Source organism: Spermophilus citellus (genome assembly GCF_964194105.1).
Source record: "Spermophilus citellus genome assembly, chromosome: 4".
Lineage (NCBI taxonomy): Eukaryota > Metazoa > Chordata > Mammalia > Rodentia > Sciuridae > Spermophilus > Spermophilus citellus.
The window spans coordinates 180721423-180742588 of NC_138185.1; the positions used below are offsets into that span (position 1 = coordinate 180721423).

General features: G+C 34.0%; 1 protein-coding gene across 6 annotated transcripts in view; it reads right to left on the reverse strand.

Moving 5' to 3' along the window:
- Positions 1–955: 955 nt before the first annotated feature.
- The window catches only part of BRMS1L (BRMS1 like transcriptional repressor), a 36132-nt gene continuing 15921 nt past the window's right edge, over positions 956–21166 (reverse strand). For 2 of the 6 annotated variants that reach the window (XM_081292701.1, XM_081292702.1), the window contains 6 exons: positions 10805–10901; positions 8085–8168; positions 7365–7429; positions 6580–6619; positions 4381–4528; positions 956–2939 (listed from right to left, as the gene is read on the reverse strand). In XM_081292701.1, the coding sequence (XP_081148827.1) occupies positions 2822–2939; positions 4381–4528; positions 6580–6619; positions 7365–7429; positions 8085–8168; positions 10805–10901 (552 nt within the window). In that variant the 3' untranslated portion in view covers positions 956–2821. Of the gene's footprint in view, positions 2940–3485; positions 3556–4380; positions 4529–6579; positions 6620–7364; positions 7430–8084; positions 8169–10804; positions 10902–21166 lie in introns of all 6 variants that reach the window. The other 4 variants (XM_081292703.1, XM_081292706.1, XM_081292704.1 and 1 more) reach the window with 3 other exon arrangements.

Sequence of the window (21166 nt, forward strand, 5' to 3'; positions counted from 1 at the left end):
TATTCGTTTCATTTTAAACATGAAAAAATGTTAAATAACAACTTTAAGTTTATAGACAGTTCCTGGTACGTGCACTTAAATCACAAGTAGTATTATCACTGGCTGCCCATCAATTAGCGGCCAAAGTGGTCCAATAAACTGGCCAGAGTGGTAAGGTATATGGTCTAAAAAGAACTCAAATGATCTGTCAGATGACATAACTCTGGCCCACAAATACCCCCTACTGTACCAACACAAGTTCTGAAGTTCACCCACAAAGAAAATGTAAGAGAGGGGGCTGGGGTTGTGGCTCAGTGGTAGAGAGCTCGCCTAGCATGTGTGAGGTCCTGGGTTCGATCCTTAGCACCACATAAAAATAAGTAATTAAATAAAGGTGTTGTGTCCATCTACAACTAAAAATATTAAAAAAGAAAAGAAAATGTAAGAGAGATGCATTTTCTCTAACCCCATTCTGAGCTGTTATGTTCTTTACTTTTTTTTTTTTTTTTAGTATTTTAGATCACCTCATATTTAGCAAATAAAATAGTTTACATTCCAATTTGGCAAGAGACAACATAAATGCTAACTAATGTATTCATTCAAACATGTATGTCAAAACAACTTTTACATGAAGAAGACTACAATGAAATGTACTCAGTACCCAGTTCACCAACGTGAACAATGAAAACAGGTATCAGTGAGGAGTATGACATTACCATTTGTTAATTATTAGTTGATGAATTAGATTAGTGATGATTGGGATAATTTTTTTTAAGAGAAATGGGAGGAAAAGGTGGACTGAACATGAAAAACTGGAAGCTTTGCCAAGAAAGTTCCAGCATTTGATTCTAAGACAGAATCAGATCATAAACAGTAGCAGGCTGCTGCTGCTACAAGACATTTCAGAATTTCTAACAATTCTCCTAAATTAAACTTCCAACCAGAAGACTAAGAAGAAATTGCCAAAAGCAAAATATATTTTTTAGTATTTTAATCAAAGATGAGCATATACTTTCCTGAATCTTATGTTAAGGTAGAATAGTATATATGACATAAATAATAAATTTTTGAAAATAAATATACTAAATCATAGTTTTTAAATAGTTTCTATTTATAATTTATAATTTCAACAGTACATTTTTATTAAAGTACAATATGTATGCATGAATATTTTTAATTAAGCATAACTTAGCTTTCTTCAACATCCAAATAGAACCCAAAAGAGGCTTAATTGTGGTTTAGGAAAGCAGAAACACTTGTGCAACACTCTACCACTCCATATCTATTAATGTTAAAACAGTTCAAATCCTTCTTAGAAGTGGACAGGTTACAAATAATAAAAGAACTAAATGTGCAGAAGTAATTCAAGACACTGCAAATGACACTCAAGCACATCTTTTTATTATATACTAAATTTAAAAATACAAATCTTATTAAAAATGCTTATCAAACATTGTATACATAAGAACTGTCAAATACTGGATTATGACATTATGTACAGTTGCTAAGGTTAATTAGAAATAAAACAAAGTAGCATAACTTTGCTGATATTGAATTTCAGAAGTCAAATGTTTTAAAATTTGGCAACTGCGAAGTAGTGATCTGCACAGGATGTTTGCAGAGGTAAAACAGTAAGAAAACAAACGGAATCATGCAGATATTCTGGCACTCAGTGTTAATATGTAGATTTCTTCCTCATCCTCTTAAGTCTTGTTGTAACAGAAATTAAAGTGCATAAGACCACCAGGAATACATGATTTGGTTGTACCCTAAATATATACTACAGCCAACTGTGCTGCCATATTGAGGGTTTCAATTCTTTGTACTGTTCCTGAGGCTTTGGAAGTTCATTTTGAATGTGGCTATGGGAAGGGAGGCCAACACTCTCTAAATTGCACCAAATGGCCCTAAAGTGTAAAAACGCCAAAGATAAAAATATTAATTTGGGAATAGACTCAAGGAAATTATCCCTATTTTGCCCTATGAATAAAATTAGAATAAGGACCTAGTTTTTACCTCTGGAAAATGCTTACTAAAAATCTGTTTCAAAAGATCAGACATGTACAGCAAGCACCACAATACTGTCAGTTACTATTCACCACTAACATACTGCATCATAAATACCAAGCATGAACACCTGCCCTCAAAAGGGTCACAAGAAATACAGGTAGAAACATGTTATCACTTGACACTAATTTTACTAATTAACATTAAGTATAATTCATTAAAAAAGGTCACCACCATAAAATCAAGGAAGAGGAAAAGGAAAGCTATTCTACAAAAGTGCTCCTTTTAGCTTTCAAACCCAATAGTTTAATTTTGGGTAAAACAAGATTGTAAGGTAAGGCCATCAGTTCTAAATAAGCTGATGATGCCATATATACATACTCACATATATGTTTAAATTTCAATTCTGATTTCACACTAATGTACTGGTACAAACCATTCATAGGAAACATTTTATCAGTCTTATTTACAAACATGATGAGTGACAAAGATATGGAAAATTTTTAAACTGCAGATAAAGTAGCCATAGTTCACTAAAGATGAGGCAGATTTGCATAATTTTTTAAAAAACAAAAAATTATTAAAAAGAAATCCCTACCATATACACTTATTGGTCATTGTACATAATATAAATGTACTGATCATGATTAAATTGTTATTAGTATTTCTTTTAATAACATATCAATAGGAGATCTACTTAGAGTACTACCTACAAATACACATTCTCTCTGGATTTGATGAGAATATTAAATTATTGAATACATTTTTTTACTCCCTTGGCAAATCACACTTGGTAACACTAATAAGGTAGATTTAGATAACACTTAAATCATGATTACGAATGTTTAATTGAATATTTTCCTTTCTGTAGTTGGGAAATGTAAAGCTTAGATTTGCTTCCATCAGGCCTCTTAAACCAAACTTCATCATGGTTAATTGTTGTAATTACGGCACTAAAAAGAAAAAAAAAATAGAAGAAAGAATGAATGAATGAATTACAATATGCCTTCTTTCCTCAGATTATTAACTGTCCTATCAAGAGGACATGCAGTCAAGAATATCACATTCAGGGGCTTGAGGTGTGGCTCAGCGATAGAGAGCTAACCTAGCACATGCGAGGCCTTGGGTTCGATCCTCAGCACCACATAAAAATAAATAAGTAAAATAAAGATATTGTGTCCAACTACAACTAAAAAATACACATTTTATTATTTTTTTTATTATTTTTATTTTTTTTTTTTAGTTTTCGGTGGACACAACATCTTTGTTTGTGATGCTAAGGATTGAACCACACGCATGCCAGGCGAGCACGCTACCGCTTGAGCCACATCTCCAGCCCCTAAAAAATACACATTTTTAAAAAAAGACATTTAAAAAAAAAGAATATCACATTCAGTAACACTCAATAGATAATAATCTTTCTTTTCTTAATAAGAATTGGTAAATTTTACTATTAGATCTACAGTCATGCCCTTCATGACACTTCAGGCAATATGTACCTCATATATAATAGTGGTTCCAATAAGATTATAATGAAGCTGAAAAATTCCTATCCTCTGATGGTCATATCTGTCAAAACAGAGCATGATGTATCACTTACCTGTTTGTGGTAATGCTGACATAAAAAAACCTACTTAGCTGCCAGTCATATAAAAATATAGCACAACTATGTATAATACATAATACTTGATAATCAATGACTGTTACTGGTTTATACATTTACTATACTATACTTTTATCATAATTTTAGAGTATACTCTTTCTACTTATTTAAATTTAAAAAAAAAAGGCTACTGTAAAACAGCATGCTGTGTTACATGGCAGGAACCTCAGACATCTCATGTATACCACCTGTCTTGATTGCATCGAGGCCACTTAAGTGACTGACCTATACTATCTAAGTTGTGTAAACATACTCAATTGTGTTCATACAACTGGAAAAATGCTTAATGGTAATTAGCCACTGTGTACTGAACCTCTGAAACTATGAGCCCAAATTACACTTGTCCTCCTCTCAGTTGTTCTTGTCAGGTGTTTTGGTCACAGCGACAAAGAGCTGACTAACACAATAGGTCCACCAAAAATTTGTAACTGTCTGGTTAAAGGTCATTATATTATGATTCTAACAATTAACCTAGTGTTAAGAATTAACAAACAGAATTACTTACCTGGATAAATAATTCCAATACTTCCACTTGTATTAATGCTTGTATTCATGAACTTAATATGTACTCTTGTGTAAACTCATGTGATCAAATCATATGTCAAGTGAAAAAAGGATCCACACCCAACTAATGACACATTATAAATACCCTATGGAGGCTGTGAATATTTATTGACAATGGTACTTTAAAAAATATACTAAGCAACATTACAATGATAAAAGCTACTTACCTCGTAGGACATTCATCTTTTTTATCAATACATATTGTCTGTCCACGTATGTACCATTCACCATCATAATATAGTCTTCCCTCTTCAGATCTAGCACTGTGCAGATGTTTTTCCAGTTTCACAGGTGCTAAAGGGATCAGTTCAAAAACTGTTATATTAATAAGACATTGTCAGAAGAACAAAAGGGTCAGGACGTTAAAAGCTAACACCAATCCATGCATACACATATGAAAAAATACTGAAAGTATTTCTAGTTACAAACCTAAAATCTAATAAAAACAAGATAATTTGATTTCTTACATTTTTTCATAAATTCACTTTTTTAATATAAATAAGTTAAACAGTAAACAATAAACCATAGATTAGATATGTGTCTTAAGGGGGAAGTAGATGCATTACCAGTTACTAGTTTAAGTAGTAAGTGCCAGTTTTAAATAGTACTAAAAATAACTGCCATATTTCCACTGAAAATTGTACTTTTTATGTTTTCTCCTTTGAAAGGCATATGATGTGACCCTTTCAAAAAAGCAGACTTTAATATATATTCAAAAGTTTCCCAAGAATTTTAATTCTAAAAATGATTAAAGTAGAACTTCTATTTTAACCCCAGAAATGGTTTGGCATTAGTCAGATAAACTCAATGCAAGGGGGAAAAAATGTTCCTTATAGAAGCACGTGGTAAAAAGCACATGAAGAAGGCACCTCTTCATCATTCAAATGTCACTTCCTCAGAGAGGTCTTCCCTAACCACTCTACCCAATCCTTAGCTAATTATAATCACAACTTTATACTTCCTTCATAACAATTAACATCTGGAACTATCTTAATTGCTTATCTACATATATATTATTCCACCTTCCCCAAAGAGGTTCAAAAAGATCTATCCCTTTTTCCCATTGTATACACATAAACTAAAATGGTTCCTGTTATATAGAAGGTGTTCAGTAAGTATGCATTCTTTTGTTAATTCATTCATTCAATGAATGTCTGAGCACTTCCTATACAAAATGAACAGTGCTGGGGGAAAAATGGTGACAAAAAGAGACAAGGTGATAGACTTCATGGAGCTTATAATTCAGTCAGAAGACAGACAAGTAAACAATTAATTTAAAAGTACAAACTGAGATAAGTGCTATCAAGAAAACAAATGGGATGCAATAACAAAGATAACAGGGGTTAGGGGAGACCCCAAAATGTTAAGAACTACTGCTCTAGAGATTTAGGAAGTTGCCATTCCAGTTAATTCCTAAGGGTAATACTTCAGTATAACACTGCTGCAATTTTTTGACATGAAATAAAGCTTAGAGAATTCCTTGGATTAAAGATAAAATGGAAATCAATCTCTTAATAGATTATCTGCTAGAATGTGATTAGAAAGACCTTTCCCTAGTATTTGAAACATATGTTTTTAAAAACCTAGCTTCATCCATAAAGGAAATCCTCCCTCTAGTGAAAAAAGGCAAAAATAGAGAAAGTTATCTTAGACACTAATGCCCATTGAAATGCTGGTAGTGATTTTAAAAACAAGTCAAGAAGTCAAGCACAGTGAATCGGGCCTGTAGTCCCAGCTATTTGGAAGGCTGAGGCAGGAATATTGCAAGTTCGAGGCTAGCCTGAGCAATTTAGTGAGACTCTGTCTCAAAAAATATAAAAGGCTGGGGGTATAGTTCGGTGGTAGAATGGCCCTCCCAAGTAGCGCCAAAAAAAAAAAAAAAAAAAAAAGAATCAAGAAAATGTAATTTGATGTAAATTTTACTAAGGCATATCAAAAATGTGTTAATCTTGGTGGACAATAAATTTCTTGGATGGACTCTGCTGTCAGCATTCTAATCTCTCCCTCCCTAGAGAAAACACACACATAAGAAACTTTGTCCTCAACTTCAGAGGATCCACAGAATCCCTGAAGTCAATCTACAAATGCCAAACATCTCCCCTAAAAAATCACTAGTCCATTAAAAAATACAAAATAAATACTCTTTTAATTACTGATTCGTTATTAGCAAATAGTGAACACGGAAAGAAGAAATACACTGCATCCAGAAATTTTGAAACTTTTACATGAACAAGAGATTCCAGAATTCTTCCTAATTTCAGGTATAGTGTTTGTTGATAAAATGAAACCACTGATGGAGGAGTTAAATAGTATGTAGATGATTTTAACATCCGTGATTCAACAAGTCTTCTCAACTCATGACTTACGTTCTGTTTTCACTCTGTGTGGACCCAGTGTAGCCATTGCCTTAATTTAAAAAAAAAAAAAAGGGGGGTGGGGGTGGGGGGAGAAGTTGTCTTGAGTTGAGATTGAAAACACATTTTGATATCTATTTCATATAAACAACACTACTGATTGGCTCAATAATAAATACAGTAAAATATAACTACTAGCTGCTCTAATAAATTCTTAATGTCTAAGATGATAAAGAATATACACAAAGGATAACAATTTTTCCTAGAGATATTATCAATACCTGAAATAATTTCTAACTCTCAACTAAACAGTTTTTAAAAATGGAAAACTTTAAAAAGAAAACAAAGCTTCACTTTTAAACAAGCACAGAAATGTCTATAATTCTTGACTATTTAATGACAGGATGATTGGCATATAATTATATAACGGTTCAAATGTTTACTTTTGTTCATTCAACAAATATTGGGTGTCTTCTATGAGCCAGGACCAAGTTAAGCACTAGGCATAGAACAATGATATTATTATTATTATTGGGTAAACTAAATAAATGCTTTTCTATACTTTTGCATAAATTATTAGTCACATATTATGGAAAAATTACAAACTGCTGACATGTTTCTTATTCTTAAAATACTTTTGTAGCCCACTATTATTTGTAATAGTGTTACTTGCCTTAGAGAAAATATTGCCAAAGCAAAGCACATTTATAATAATTCTATTTTTATATATTAGTAAAAAAAAATTTAAAAAGTAGTCTACAAAAATATACTTGTGATCCATCATTCTTTAATCATACCTTCCTAATTGTTGTCCAGTCTTCAAGAATATCAAGATCTTGTAGCATATAAACTATATATGGACGTTCAAAAGTCAAGGTTAATTTAGCTGTAAGAATATCACATTTTTAATTCTAATTTCAAGGTTCCTATTTTTCAGAGACTAAAACAATGATTTATGGACATAATTCTTTGGCATTAAGAATTATGACTTCAAATTACTTTAAAAATCGTAGTATTAGAATAAATATATTCTAGTAATTTTAATGCCATAAGCATATACCCTTAATCCTAGGCTATCATTGATTGTAAAATACAGCACCAACCTATCACTGTTTTTAAGTTAGAGGGGGAAAAAGACAGGGATTGGGGGAAAGTATCATAGGAAATGGCAAGACTGATGTATATATTAGTTATTATTTAGGGAAATTTCAATTTGGGAAACAATAAAACATTTTTTAAAAGTACACAGAATTAATCATGCTGTATACTAAACAACTGTTTCACATCAAAGCCCTGATGAACTGTAAAACTACATTATTTTTCACAGTTGAGATGGGGAGTAAATATCTTCTCCCATGACCATTTAAATCTAAATTATATCTTCTACCTTCAATCACCTCTGTTTATTACAGGACCATTTAAATAAAGTTAATGTGTACTAGTCAAAAATTATAAAAGTATTACACAAATCAAAAATGTACAAAGAAAAGAAGTCCAGAAAATTTAGAAAAGGATATCTGAGACAACAACTGGCTTCTTTTTGTCAGGACTGAAAGGATCCTTTCTCTTTTTTCTTGACTGAAGTTCATCATTCCACAATTCTGGCAATCAAATAAAAATTAAGTATTAGCTGACTTCTAGCGACCACATGAGAAAAAAGGACTATACTTTCATGGTTGCTATTTATTTACATATAAAACTTATACAAAGTTTATATACATAAGACTGCATATAACTCATGAGCATCTATATATTTATGAATTGTCCTCTGCTTTTATTAAAGTGAAAATCAATTTGGCACTTAGTGACTAATAATTAAAGAGCATATGTCAAGTACTTTATCAAATATATATTATATGCATTGTTTTGCCTAATCCTCAAAGCTACCTCTAAGGTAGGTACTCTTACTATTTCACTTTAATAGACTCAGAGACTGGTTTAGAAAAGCCAAATAACTGTCCATAGCCACCCAACTAATTGGTAAGGGAACAATGACATCAGACCTCAGGATATCTGCTTCCAACATGGCTACTCTATATCAGAGAAACAAAATTTATAATGGATAAAATAATATATACTCAAGAATTATAGGATAACCTAGTAAACTATTATGGTTTGGATACGAGGTAACCCCAACAGCTCTTGTTAATGCAGAAATATTCAGAGGTAAAATGATTCAACTGTGAAAGCTGTAACCTCATTAGTCCATCCTAGACTACATGGACTGACTGGGTGGTAACTGTAGGCAGCTAGAGAATGCTAGAGGAGGTGGGTGACTGGATGTGCCCTAGAAGAGTGCACCTTTCCTGTGTCCCCTTCACCTCTTTCTGCTTCCTGACCCCACCATAGCTAAGCAGCTTTCCCCTTGATGCCCAGAGCAATGGAGTCAGCCATCTGTGAACTAAGATCTCTGAAATCATAACCCAAAACCTTTCTATCATACCCCGGAAATACCAAATTCACATTGGACTCTGTGGACATCTCAGGAATTTGCAAGACCACACTCACTATTAAGGTTCCAGGGTACAGAAGGGAGATTTCTTTTCAGAACAGATCATGGGGTTCACTGCTAGCAGAGGCGGGTTTAGGAAGCTGTTTCACCATGTTGAGCTGGTTCTGCAGGCATGCAGAATGCTTGAGTTAAAGGGTCATGGAGGCTTCCACTGAGGTTTCAAAGGAAGGTCTGGGGAGCCAAGCAAAGTGTAGCAGGGTCAGGGTCCCTGTTGGCTGCCTCAGAGAAAGGTGCATGAAGCTGTGAAGATGAAACCTAATCTGGAATGGTGATTTCAGGAATTAAAAATGGCCAGTAACCTGAACTGTCTGCTGAGAAAAAGTACTGGCTGCAGATACAGCCAGGCTAACTCAGAGGCCATGTGTGTTAAACAACCAGCAAGGCCAAAGGGGCAGGGTTATCCAAGTCCTCTGGAAGTAACAATTAATAGCCAAGTGTCCTAGACATTGTATGTAAAGTTAGTTACAGAACCTATTTGCCTGGCTGGGTTTCAGTCTTGCTTTGGCCCCATCCTTCCTTTTTATGCCTTATTCCTACCTTTTGGAATGGAAGTGTTTACTCTATGTCACTGTATATTGAATATATGCAACTTGCTTTTGATCTTTACAGAGGTTCATAGCCAAGAATTTGCCTAGAATCTCAGGAGACATTAGACTTGAAATTATGGGAATTGCTGAAAATGTTAAAACTATGGGACTCTTGGAGATAGACTAAATGCATTTTGCATTGTGATATTTACTTCAGCTTTTGGGGGTTAAGGACAGAATGTTATGATTTGGATACGAGGTATCCCCCAAAAGCTCCTATTCATGCAAAAATATTCAGAGGTAAAATTATTCAGTCCTGAGAGCTATAACCTCAGCAGTCCATCCTAGACTACATGCACTTACTTGGTGGTAACGGTAGGCAGGGGAGGCATAGCTAGAGGAGGTAAGTGACTGTGGTGTACCCTAGAAAGGTGCATCTTCCCTGTGACCCCTTTCCCACTCACTATCTCTCCTTCCTGACCCCGCCATAAGCTAAGCAGCTTTTCTCTACTAGGCCCTCCCCCATAATGTGCTACCTCACCTTAGGCCCAGAACAATAAATCAGCCACCTATGGACTAAGAGCTCTGAAACTACTAGCCCCAAATAAACTTTTCCTCCTCTAAGCTGCTCTCGTCAGGTATTTTAGTCACATCAATGCAAAAGCTGACTAAAACATAAACCTTCCACACAATATAGAAAATCTTTCTATAATGCCCCAGAAATGGCCAATTTCATACTGGACTGATCTAATTAAAAATGCATGTTTCTTTTTCCTAAGACAAAAATCTACCTCCCTGTAACATTTCTCCACTCATCATAGTTTGATGCCAAAGAGAAAAGGTTTGTATTCCTTGTCCCACATGACAGTCTTTCAAAATTTAGAGTGAAGAACATAAACGGTAACTGTCTACGATATATAAGAATAGTACCACGGTTCCATTCTTACAGTGGGTTCTTGTCATACTTCAGTCTGTCAGCATTTCTTTTCATGTGCTCTATTTTTTTTACATATTTCTAAAGAGTAAGTTCAAATCAAAGTTATAATCATAATCATATCAAATTCTTTAGAAATCACCCTTTTTTCCCTCCTCTTGGGACATTCTGTTTACATCAAGTTAATAGCAGAAGACAAAGATATTATGAAGTACTACAGAAGGTTTGGTGTCACAAACATCACCATCATGTCACTCCTGTCACCTGAAGTAATGTCAATGCTGTGCCTGTCCTCCTCAAGCCTTCTTATCTTCTCCTCCAGCTCACTCTGGACTGTATCGTATAACAAAAGCTTTTCACTCTGAAAAAATAGATTATACTTAAGTAGAATGAAAATGTTGTTCTATTTCACTTAAGACCAAATAATTTATTCATGATTGTTTGTCTGATTTTGGTTCTACTTGAAAATTTTAAAGAAGAAATGTCACATAGATGAAAGAAATAAAATGAGAAAATAGAATCTAAATATAGATTTAACTACATGAAATTATATTCTCCTTAAGAATATCTAAATTAGTATGTGATAAAGAGGTAAATATTTATTAAAAAAAGACTCACAGCAAGCTCTCATGGCCTCTTAAATATAAGTAGGTCTCACCTGTCACCATAGTGGAGAACCTGACATTTTAAGTATATGATTATAAAATGGATCATATTTTCTAACAGGATGATAACTGGGCCTTTATTGTTACAGTGTTATATTAAATAGCCCAATATATCATAAAGAGAAAGATTTAAGTAAAATTTTAATATAACCATTTAAATCATTCAATTAGAGTCAAAATTACATACTAATTATATCAAATCTCTCTATAAAACTATAGACAGATTAACCTGCAAAGACAGACAAGGCTATTTACTGGCATATCAGATTAAAACCCAGGTCTATAAGGTCCAATCCATTGTTTTTGATTATATAACATTATAGCCTTTATTATAAAAGCTATAAAATGCACACATATTACACAGATCCACTATATAAAAACCTTTTGACAAGTTTCCCAACCCACCCACCACATGCTTATCTCTAGGAAGGATACTAGGCTATTGGGATATAGCTAGATATGACTGCCTTGTGGAAGCTTCTGTGATATAGTTAGATTGAACTTTTTATGGAAGACATTAAGTTACACTCAGGTAGTAAGCATGTCTCCTACCTTTTGAGTTTGAAATAATTTACAGTCTATACATGCCCGAAGGTTGTCCTACATGATAGGGAAAAGATGGTTTTTGTCAATAAGAAGCAAACCAAGAGCTAGAAAGAAAGCAAAGCTGAAAAAGACTAGAACTAGATATCATGTGTCATATGAAAAAAATATTGCATGCTGCTTTCTATACTTCCCTTTGCTTGTACTCATTTTGGTAAAGTCTTTTGAAATATTCCAGCCTTATATACAATGTGCTATAAGAACTGGGAAGTGCTATTTATCAGAGAAAAAAAAAAGTAGGCCCCCTCCATGGTCAAGACACTATAGCAGCTATAAACAGATATAGTTTCCCTAACCAAAATGATTCTAAACACAAAACTGGAGGGATAAGCCTTCTGCTTTCAAAAATATGAACCTTTGGGGGCTGGGGTTGTGACTCAGTTGTAGAGTACTCGCCTAGTGTGGGTGAGGCACTGGGTTAGATCCTCAGCACCACATAAAAATAAATAAATAAATATAAAGGCATTGTTTTAAAAAAAAAATGTTTTACTTGTATATTCTCTTCCCTTCCTAGGCTGGGCAGAACTTCTATAATAAGTACATTAATCATTCTTTATAATAATTTTTAAAAAGCCACAATGAGACTAAAATGTTTAAAGCTTTGAAAGCATTAATAAAGTTATTAAAGGTACAGATAGAAGTTCCTTGAATCCATTCCCTTTCTTGTTTCTCTCCTATTCTTTTAGAAAATTCTTTTCCACCTTGCAGGACTTTCAAAAGGCTCCCTAAAGAGGAAAGAAAGTCAGAATAGAACAACTAGAGGATATCTAGAAAAGAAAGGAATACCCAAACTCCCTTGTTTTGGTGCCTATAGAGGATTCTATGTTCAATGGGTAATTTAATCATTTAAAAATACTATTTACTGGGCTGAAGAGGTAGCTCAGTGGTACAGTGTTTGCCTAACATGCACAAGACCCTGGGTTCAATCCCCAGCACCACAAATAAAACAACAAGGAAAAAAAAAACTATTTACATGTACATATTTGAATTCAATATCCTACATCACTCCACTTTTCACACTTAGAACCTGATCACCACCCCTTTCTCAGACTGACACCTGTGTTGCTCTCCTCAGTGCAACTTTAAAGAACCCCAAGAGAATGGCCCCAAGTTTCCATTTTTGTACTATCCTCACAGTAAGTTGTATTCTGAATCAACTCCCCTTTGGTGGTTGCCCCAACTTGAGATACCTCAGTTTTCAACTTCCTTCAGGATTGGAGCCCTGGGAGATTTTTAAGGACTAGCATTATCAGAGAGTGACACATATTAAAAACCTACATTTATTTAAAGTATAATGCATTGAAATTATTAAAATATACAGATTAGAATTTTAAAACTTAGACCCTGGTTGTGGGGAAATGATAAAGATGATTTTTCAAATCATCTGGAAAGTTAATGAAAATGGAAAAAAATGAGTTTAACTATATCCTGAGAAATAACTAGTAAATCTTTGCTTTATATTATAGATTTTTAAAAATGGACTAAGGTCAGGTGCAGTAGCATACCCCAATGACAGGAAGCTGAGATAGGAACATCATAAGTTCAAGGCCAGACTAGGCTACTCATGGAGACTTTTTTCCAAAATAAAGGAGTTGGGTTCAATACCCGTACTAACAAATAAAATAATCCTCTAAGAATCCAGCAAAATGAATGAAAAAAAGACCCACACTAAGGTACATCATCTTGCTGTTTCTCAACACCAAGGACAAAGAGAAAATGTTAAACATGTTAAACAACTAAAACAGGTCAGGATCAGGAATCAAAATGATAAACATTCATGCCTTCAAAATTCCAAGGAGCCAGCCACGCACAGTGGCATGTGCCTGTAATTCCAGTGGCTCAGGAGGCTGAGACAGGAGGATCACAAGTTCAAAGCTAGCCTCAGCAACTCAGTGAGACCCTAAGCAGCTCTACGAGACCCTGCCTCTAAATAAAATATTTTTTAAAAGGCTAGAGCTGTGACTCAGTGGTTAAGTAAGTGTCCCTTGGTTCAATTTTTTGATAATAAAAAAAAACAATTGAAAAAACACAGATTCCATACTAGAATGTCTAGAATTCCATAATCTTAACTAAGAGTTAAAGATGTTTTTGGACAAGAAAAGTGTAGAACTTGTAAATAATTCTTTGATACTCCTAACTTAAGACAGTAAACAAAAAAAGGGGGGGCAGACTAATTGCTCTCTCCTTGAATGTGGGCAGAAATTAGTAAGTCACTTTTTTAAAGAGGAGGATGTGACAGATATCTAGCTCATAAGAAAACACTGTTACTTCTGTTTTGCTCTCTTGGATCACTCAGTCTAAAAGAACTTGGCCATCAGGACACTCAAACACCTGTGGACAGGAGCATGTGGGGAGAACTAAGGCTCCCAACCAAGAACCTACAACTAGCTAGCCTTGGGAGTAAGTCACCTCAGAAGGAGATCTTCCAGCCTCCAGTCAAGCTATCAGATAACTGCATTCCTGTCAACAGGTCAACTTCACTCCAACTTCTTGCAATGCCCTAAACAAGACTGCCCATCTAGAGACTAGGGTTGTGGCTCAGCGGTAGAGTGCTTGCCTCGCATGTGTGAGGTTCGATCCTCAGCACCACATAAAAATAAACAAATAAAAATAAAGATATTGTGTCCATCTACAACTAAAAAAAAAATTTTAAACTGCCCGTCTAAATAGGTTTCAAATTCCTCTGGCCATAAAGACTAAAATTAAAAATGTTTATTATTGTTTTAAGCCACTAAAACAGTTTTGGAGTAATTTATTATAAAGTAATAAATAACCAAAGCAAGATGTCTCAAAAAACTGACTTCTATATACCCTTCCTCAAGATGCTACTGGAAGATATAATCTACCAAAATAAATGAAAAATTAAGATCTGGCAGAAGAGAGATGAAGGGAATTTCCAGGCTGACGGTGAAGAGATCTCCATGAAGACACAGTTGCAATTAACCTATAAAGAATCTGAAAGATAGAGCAAAGAAGACAGGGACAGCAGGAGGGAGTAGAGGACTTGCTACCAGGAGAGAAATGGGATGATGCATTGTCTAATGCACTAGATAACATAGAAAACACCATTAGGACTTTGGTCCTAATGCTTTGGGGATTCAACCCAGAGGCAAATATGAGGATCTCTTATAGATCATTTTAGAAACCAAAATAAGACACTATTTACAACTAAATTTAAAATAAAAAGTTATTTTAATCTTTATAGAACATGAGTTTAAATCCTCATACAATTGAAAATATATCATATTTTGACATTTCTTAAGTCCTTTAGATAACATGCTTTTTATTTTGCCAAATACTCAGGCTTTGTGAAAATTCAAAAAAATAATAACAGTTTTAGCTAAACATGGTGATGCATGCCTGTAATCCCAGCGACTCAGGAGGCTGAGGCAGGAGAATCAAAAGTTCAAAGCTAGCCTCAGCAACTTAGTGAGACCTTAAGCAATTTACCAAGACCCTGTCTCAAAATAAAAATTAAAAAGGTCTAGGAATAAATAAATAAACAGCTTTAGAAGGCTTTCTTAGATCCACTGGAGTCTCTAGGAAGAAGTGATAAATAAACAGAAACCAAGCAAACAACTTAGCTTTACTTAACCCATTCACACAATTAAGATAATTTCTATTCCAAAATGTGTTTTAAGGATTAAAATGAAAACACAAGGGGCTGGGGTTATAGCTCAATGGTAGAGCCCTTGCCTCACACTTGTGAGGTACTGGGTTCGATCCTCAGCACCACATAAAAAAAAAATAAAGATATAAAGAAAAAAAAAAGATTAAAAAAAATGAGAACACGAATACAAAGTACATAACACTCATAAGTTCCCTTTCCCTTTGTTTCCTCTTTCTGTAATGCCCTTGAACTACTGGTATCTTCTGAGTAATTATATAATTAAATAGATTATTTACAACAGATTAATTATATGTTAAAGATCTATAACTAGAAGAAATTTTGCTAAATACTTAGCATCTCTATGAAGAAGAAAGAACATTCAAAAGAGAATGGAAGAGGGCTGGGGATGTGGCTCAAGCGGTAGCGCGCCCGCCTGGCATGCGTGCAACCCGGGTTCGATCCTCAGCACCACATACCAACAAAGATGTTGTGTCTGCCGAGAAGTAAAAAATAAATATTAAAAAGTCTCTCTCTCTCTCTCTCTCTCTCTCTCTCTCTCTCTCTCTCTCTCTCCTCTCTCTCTCTCTCTAAAAAATAAAAATAAAAAAAAAAGAGAATGGAAGAGAAAGATTATCAATATATATTTGTCCAAGTCAAATACATTACTGGACTGGGAATGTAGCTCAATGGTAGATTGCTTGTCTAGCATGCTGTTTACAACTAAATTTAAAATAAAAAGGCCCTGGGTTCAAGCCCCAGCACTGCAAAAACAATAAACAACAATAATAATTACTGACTTTACTTTTTTAAAATTTTTTTATACCTTTGTTTTATTTATTTTTATCTGGTGCTGAGGATTGAACCCAGTGCCTGCCCGTGCTAGGCAAGCACACTACCACTGAGCTATAGCCCCAGACCTGACTTTAGTTTCTGACAATATGGTAGACTAGAGAGAGATATTATGGGGAAAAAAAAAAAAAAAACTCCTAATAGACTGAGACATTTATTTGGGAAAATACCACAAATAAACATCCTTTTAAAGGTAAGCTCTTAAGAAAATAAGTGTTATTTCCAAGGAGCAAGAAACCAGGCAGGTAGCCTAATCTTGGAGCAGTAGCTTTCTTGAGAAAATTTCTGGTATCAATAACCTTGAAACATGTTTTTCATTCACTGCTTGGGAAAAGAGAAAGGTCCTGGGCCTAAGCAAAGTGGAAAAATGGAACTGAGATCTCTGAAAAAGCCCTAAAGGGTTATACCTCCAATGAAAAGGTAGACTGAAGTACATATAGGTGTCAGCCTTGGCAATAAGTGTTGGGGTGGAGGGCATTCCCTGGCAATATGTCATCTCACACCCGACATCTACATTTTTGAGATTCAAACATAGAGTGTACGCATCTTCCAAGAAATCCCAAGCACTAAAAATAACGTATTCATGGGTAGGTGGTACACCTACCTAGCTGAAACAATCCAGCATAAATAAAAGCAGATACTACTTGAGGGACTACAACCTTCATCCAAGGCTCAAAGAACTGACAGAGCCTGTCATAATCCAGAATCATAAAATGAGGAATTAAGCTGTGAGATTTGGCAGAAATAAAAAAGCCAAATTAAGATTCCAAGGAATTTCAGGTAATACTTTATTGAACAAAAGTATTAACTAAGAATTAAGATATATGGAATACAAAATGAGGACATACTTATGACTGTAATTCCAGAAGGCAAAAGTAGACAAAAATGGAACAGAGACAATATCAGAAAGGATAATGGCTGAGAAATTTCTAGAACTAATAGAAAACAAATTCAGAAAGTTATAACAAATTCAAATCAAGAGAGATAAATTCAAAAAACACAAAAAAATCCTAGTCAAGAGAGAAAAATAATCTATACAAAGACACACAGTAGAACAATTGAAGAACAACAAAGGGCTTAAATGAAGCCAACAAAGAGTGAGTTGGGGGAACAGCTATCTAAAAAATGATTGCAAACTTAAGCACAGTAGGCTGAAAGTGAGATTCTAAAAATTTTAAGAGAAAACTAGACTGGGGGTACAGCACAGAGGTAAGAACACTTGGGTCCATCCCTAGCGCTGCAAAAAATACTAACAGTAATAATAATAATCTTAAGAAAAAAGAACTGCCAACCTAGAATGTTATATTCCCCTAACTTTCCTTCACGAATCATTACAAATCAAAGCTATTTTTGGACAAATGAAAACCAAGTTTTTTACTAAGACACTCTCAGTGAGAGGATATTTAGGATGTATTCCAGGATGTATTTTGCTTCAAGAAGCAAAAAATGAACCTGCAAGGAAGGGTTATACTGAAAAACAGATAAACCTAAAAAGAACTAATTCTAGGAAACCAAAATAAAGTCTCATCTGAAGGAGAAAGACAAGATAGAACTAAAATCTATCTATAACTTGTAATTTGGGAGCAAGTAACTGGAGTTAAGCATGCTCTAACTCCAGAGGAAGAGCAGAATTAATGTTAATTTTTAGATTCTGTTAATGTACCCACACATGCTGAAAATTTAAGGCAATCATTAAAATAAAATAAATTACTAAGAATAATGGCACATTCCTGTAATCCTGATCACTGGGAAGGCTGAGGCAGGAGGTTCACAAGTTCAAGACAGCCTCAGCAACTTAGGAATAAAAATTAAAATAAAAAAAAAAAAGAGGATGTAGCACAGTAGAAATCCCCAGTGTTGCAAATAAATAAATAAAGATACAGAAGAAATCATTAGAGGTGGGATATAGCTTTGTGAGAGACTACCTGCATTGAACATGTACAAGGTCCTGAGTTCAATCCTCAGTATCACCAAAAAAAAAAAAAAAAAAAAAACCAACTAAACAAACAGAAATAGAGGATATACTGTTATGATGTAATTTTTAAAACTTAATAAATTACCCTTCAAAAAAAGTCAGAAGGGCTGGAGTAGGGGGTGCAGCTCATTGATAGAACATTTGCCTGAACATGCATGAGTCCATAGGTTTGATGCCAACAACACCAAAACTAAATAAATAAAATAAAAGTCAGAGAAGAATAAGAGTATAAATCAGAACAAATACAAGTCAGAAAATAAGTTGATATTATCAAAATATCACTATATCACTATAAATATACCTGAACTAGATGGATCTGTTAAAAAAACAGAGATAGCTAGAATAGATTGTCTCTTCTTAAAAATCTAGGCATATGCTATTTTTTTTTTTAGCTTTTGACAGATCTTTATTTTATTCATTTATTTATATGTGGTGCTGAGAATTGAATCCAGTGCCTCACACATATGAGGCAAGTGCTCTACCACTGAGCCACAACCCCGGCCCCATATGCTATTTTTTTTGAGAGAGAGAGAGAGAATTTTTTAATATTTATTTTTTTTAGTTTTCGGTGGACACAACTTCTTTATTTTATTTATTTCTTAATGTGGTGCTGAGTATCGAACCCAGCACCCATGCATGCCAAGTGAGCACACTACCACTTAAGCCACATCCCCAGCCCATATGCTATTTTTAAAAAAGCAATATGCATAAAATATAAACCCAGAAAAAAAGCTGGGAAAAAAGGTTAAAATTTTAATCAGCAAATGCCAAACCAAATAAAACTAAACTGGGATAGCTGTTTTAATTATCAGACAAAATAGACTTCAAGATAAAAATCATTATTGTAGAGAATAAAAGGAACAAAAATTATGGTTATTAAAAATATACAAAAATTCTAAATTGTGAGTCTGATAATAAAACACATGGATATACATATGTATATATAGAATATATACATAAAGAAAAAACTGATAGAAATATATGGAAATAATATAAATTGAGCAAAAAAATCCATATAAAATAGCAACAAAAAGAATAAAATTATTTAAAGGATAAACTTGAGATGAACAACTTGTATGTTGAAAACTAAAAACATCACTGAGGAAAATTAAAGAAGACACAAGTAAATGGAAAGACATTCAGAATTCATGTACTAGAAAACTTAATGTTGTTAAAATGTCCACACTACCCAAAGTGATAGATAAAAGATAATCCCTAATCAAAATTCCAGTGGCATTTTGTACAGAAACAGAAAAAAACAATCCTAAAGTTGATATGGAACTACAAAAGACCCCAAATAGCCAAAATAATCTTAAGCAAGAACAAAGTTGGAGGCATCAATACTACCTGATATCAAGATACATCACAAAGCTACAATAATCAAGAGTATGGTACTAGCATAAAAACAGACATATAAACCAAAGGAACAGAAGAGAGAACACAAAAATAAACCCACTTAGGTAGAGTCAACTGATCTTCCCCAAGTTTACCAAGTACACACAATGGGAAAAAGTTAGCCTCTTCAAAAAATGATGCTGGGAAAACTGAGCATCTTCAAGTCAAAGAATGAAATTGGACACTTATCCTATACCATTCACAAAAATCAACTCAAAATAGATCAAGTATTAAACTTTACTACTGAAACTGCAAAACTCCTAGAAGAAAATATACAAAAGCTTTATGACATTGGAATGGGAAAGGATTTTTTGGATAAGACTCCAAAAGCATAAACAAATGCAAAAATAGGCAAGTAAGACTGTTAAAATGGGGGCTGGGGTTGTGACTCAGTGGTGGAGCACCTGTCTGGAATGTGTGAGGTACTCTATTTGATACTCAGCACAAGAAAGAAATTTTTAAAAAATAGACTGTTAAAATGAAAAATCTTGCTCACAGTAAAGGAAATAATTAAAGGAGTTAAAAGCAACCTATGGAATAGGACAAATATTTACAAATCATAGATCTGAATCCAACAATGGTTCAACATTAGGAAATACATTAATATAAATCATCACATTAATATATCAAGAGCAAAAAATAACTAAACTTAATAAATAAAAAGTATTTAATAAAATCTAACAACTATTCTTGGTAAAAACCATAAGATATTACTTCACCCCTGTTAGAATAACTATTATCATAAAGACAAAAGATAACAGTATTGGCAAGGATGGGGAAAAAAAAGAACCCATGCATACTATTGGTGGAAATGTACATTAATACAGCCATTATGGAAAACAGTATGGAGATGAATCAAAAAATTAAAAATACAACTATAGGACAATCCACTTCTCAGTATATACCCAAAAGAAATGAAATCAGTACTGAAAACATACATCAAAGAGAGAATTACACTCCCATCATCTTTACTATAGCATTATTTATAATACTCAAGACATGGAAACAACCTAAGGGTTTATCACTGAAGGGATGGATGTTTTTTTAAATGTGGTGTATATTTATATGATGAAATATTATTCAACCTTTAAAAAGAAAAAAAATCCTGTCATTTGAACAACATATGTAAACCTAGAGGACATTACACTAAGTGAAAAAAGCTGGGTACAGAAAGATAAATACTATATATCTCACTTATATGTGGATTCTTTTTTTTTTTTTTAGAGAGAGAGAGAGTGAGAGAGGAAAGAGAGAGAGAGAATTTTTAATATTTTATTTTATTTTTTTTTTAGTTCTCGGCGGACACAACATCTTCGTTGGTATGTGGTGCTGAGGATTGAACCCGGGCCACACGCATGCCAGGCGAGCGCGCTACAGCCTGAGCCACATCCCCAGCCCTATATGTGGATTCTTTAAAAAAAAAAAAAAAAATCAACTCACAGAAGCAGAGAATAGAATAGTAGTCACCAGGGGCTGAGAGTGGGAAGGGGAATGAGAAAAGCTGGTCAAAGGGTCTGAAGTTTCAGTAA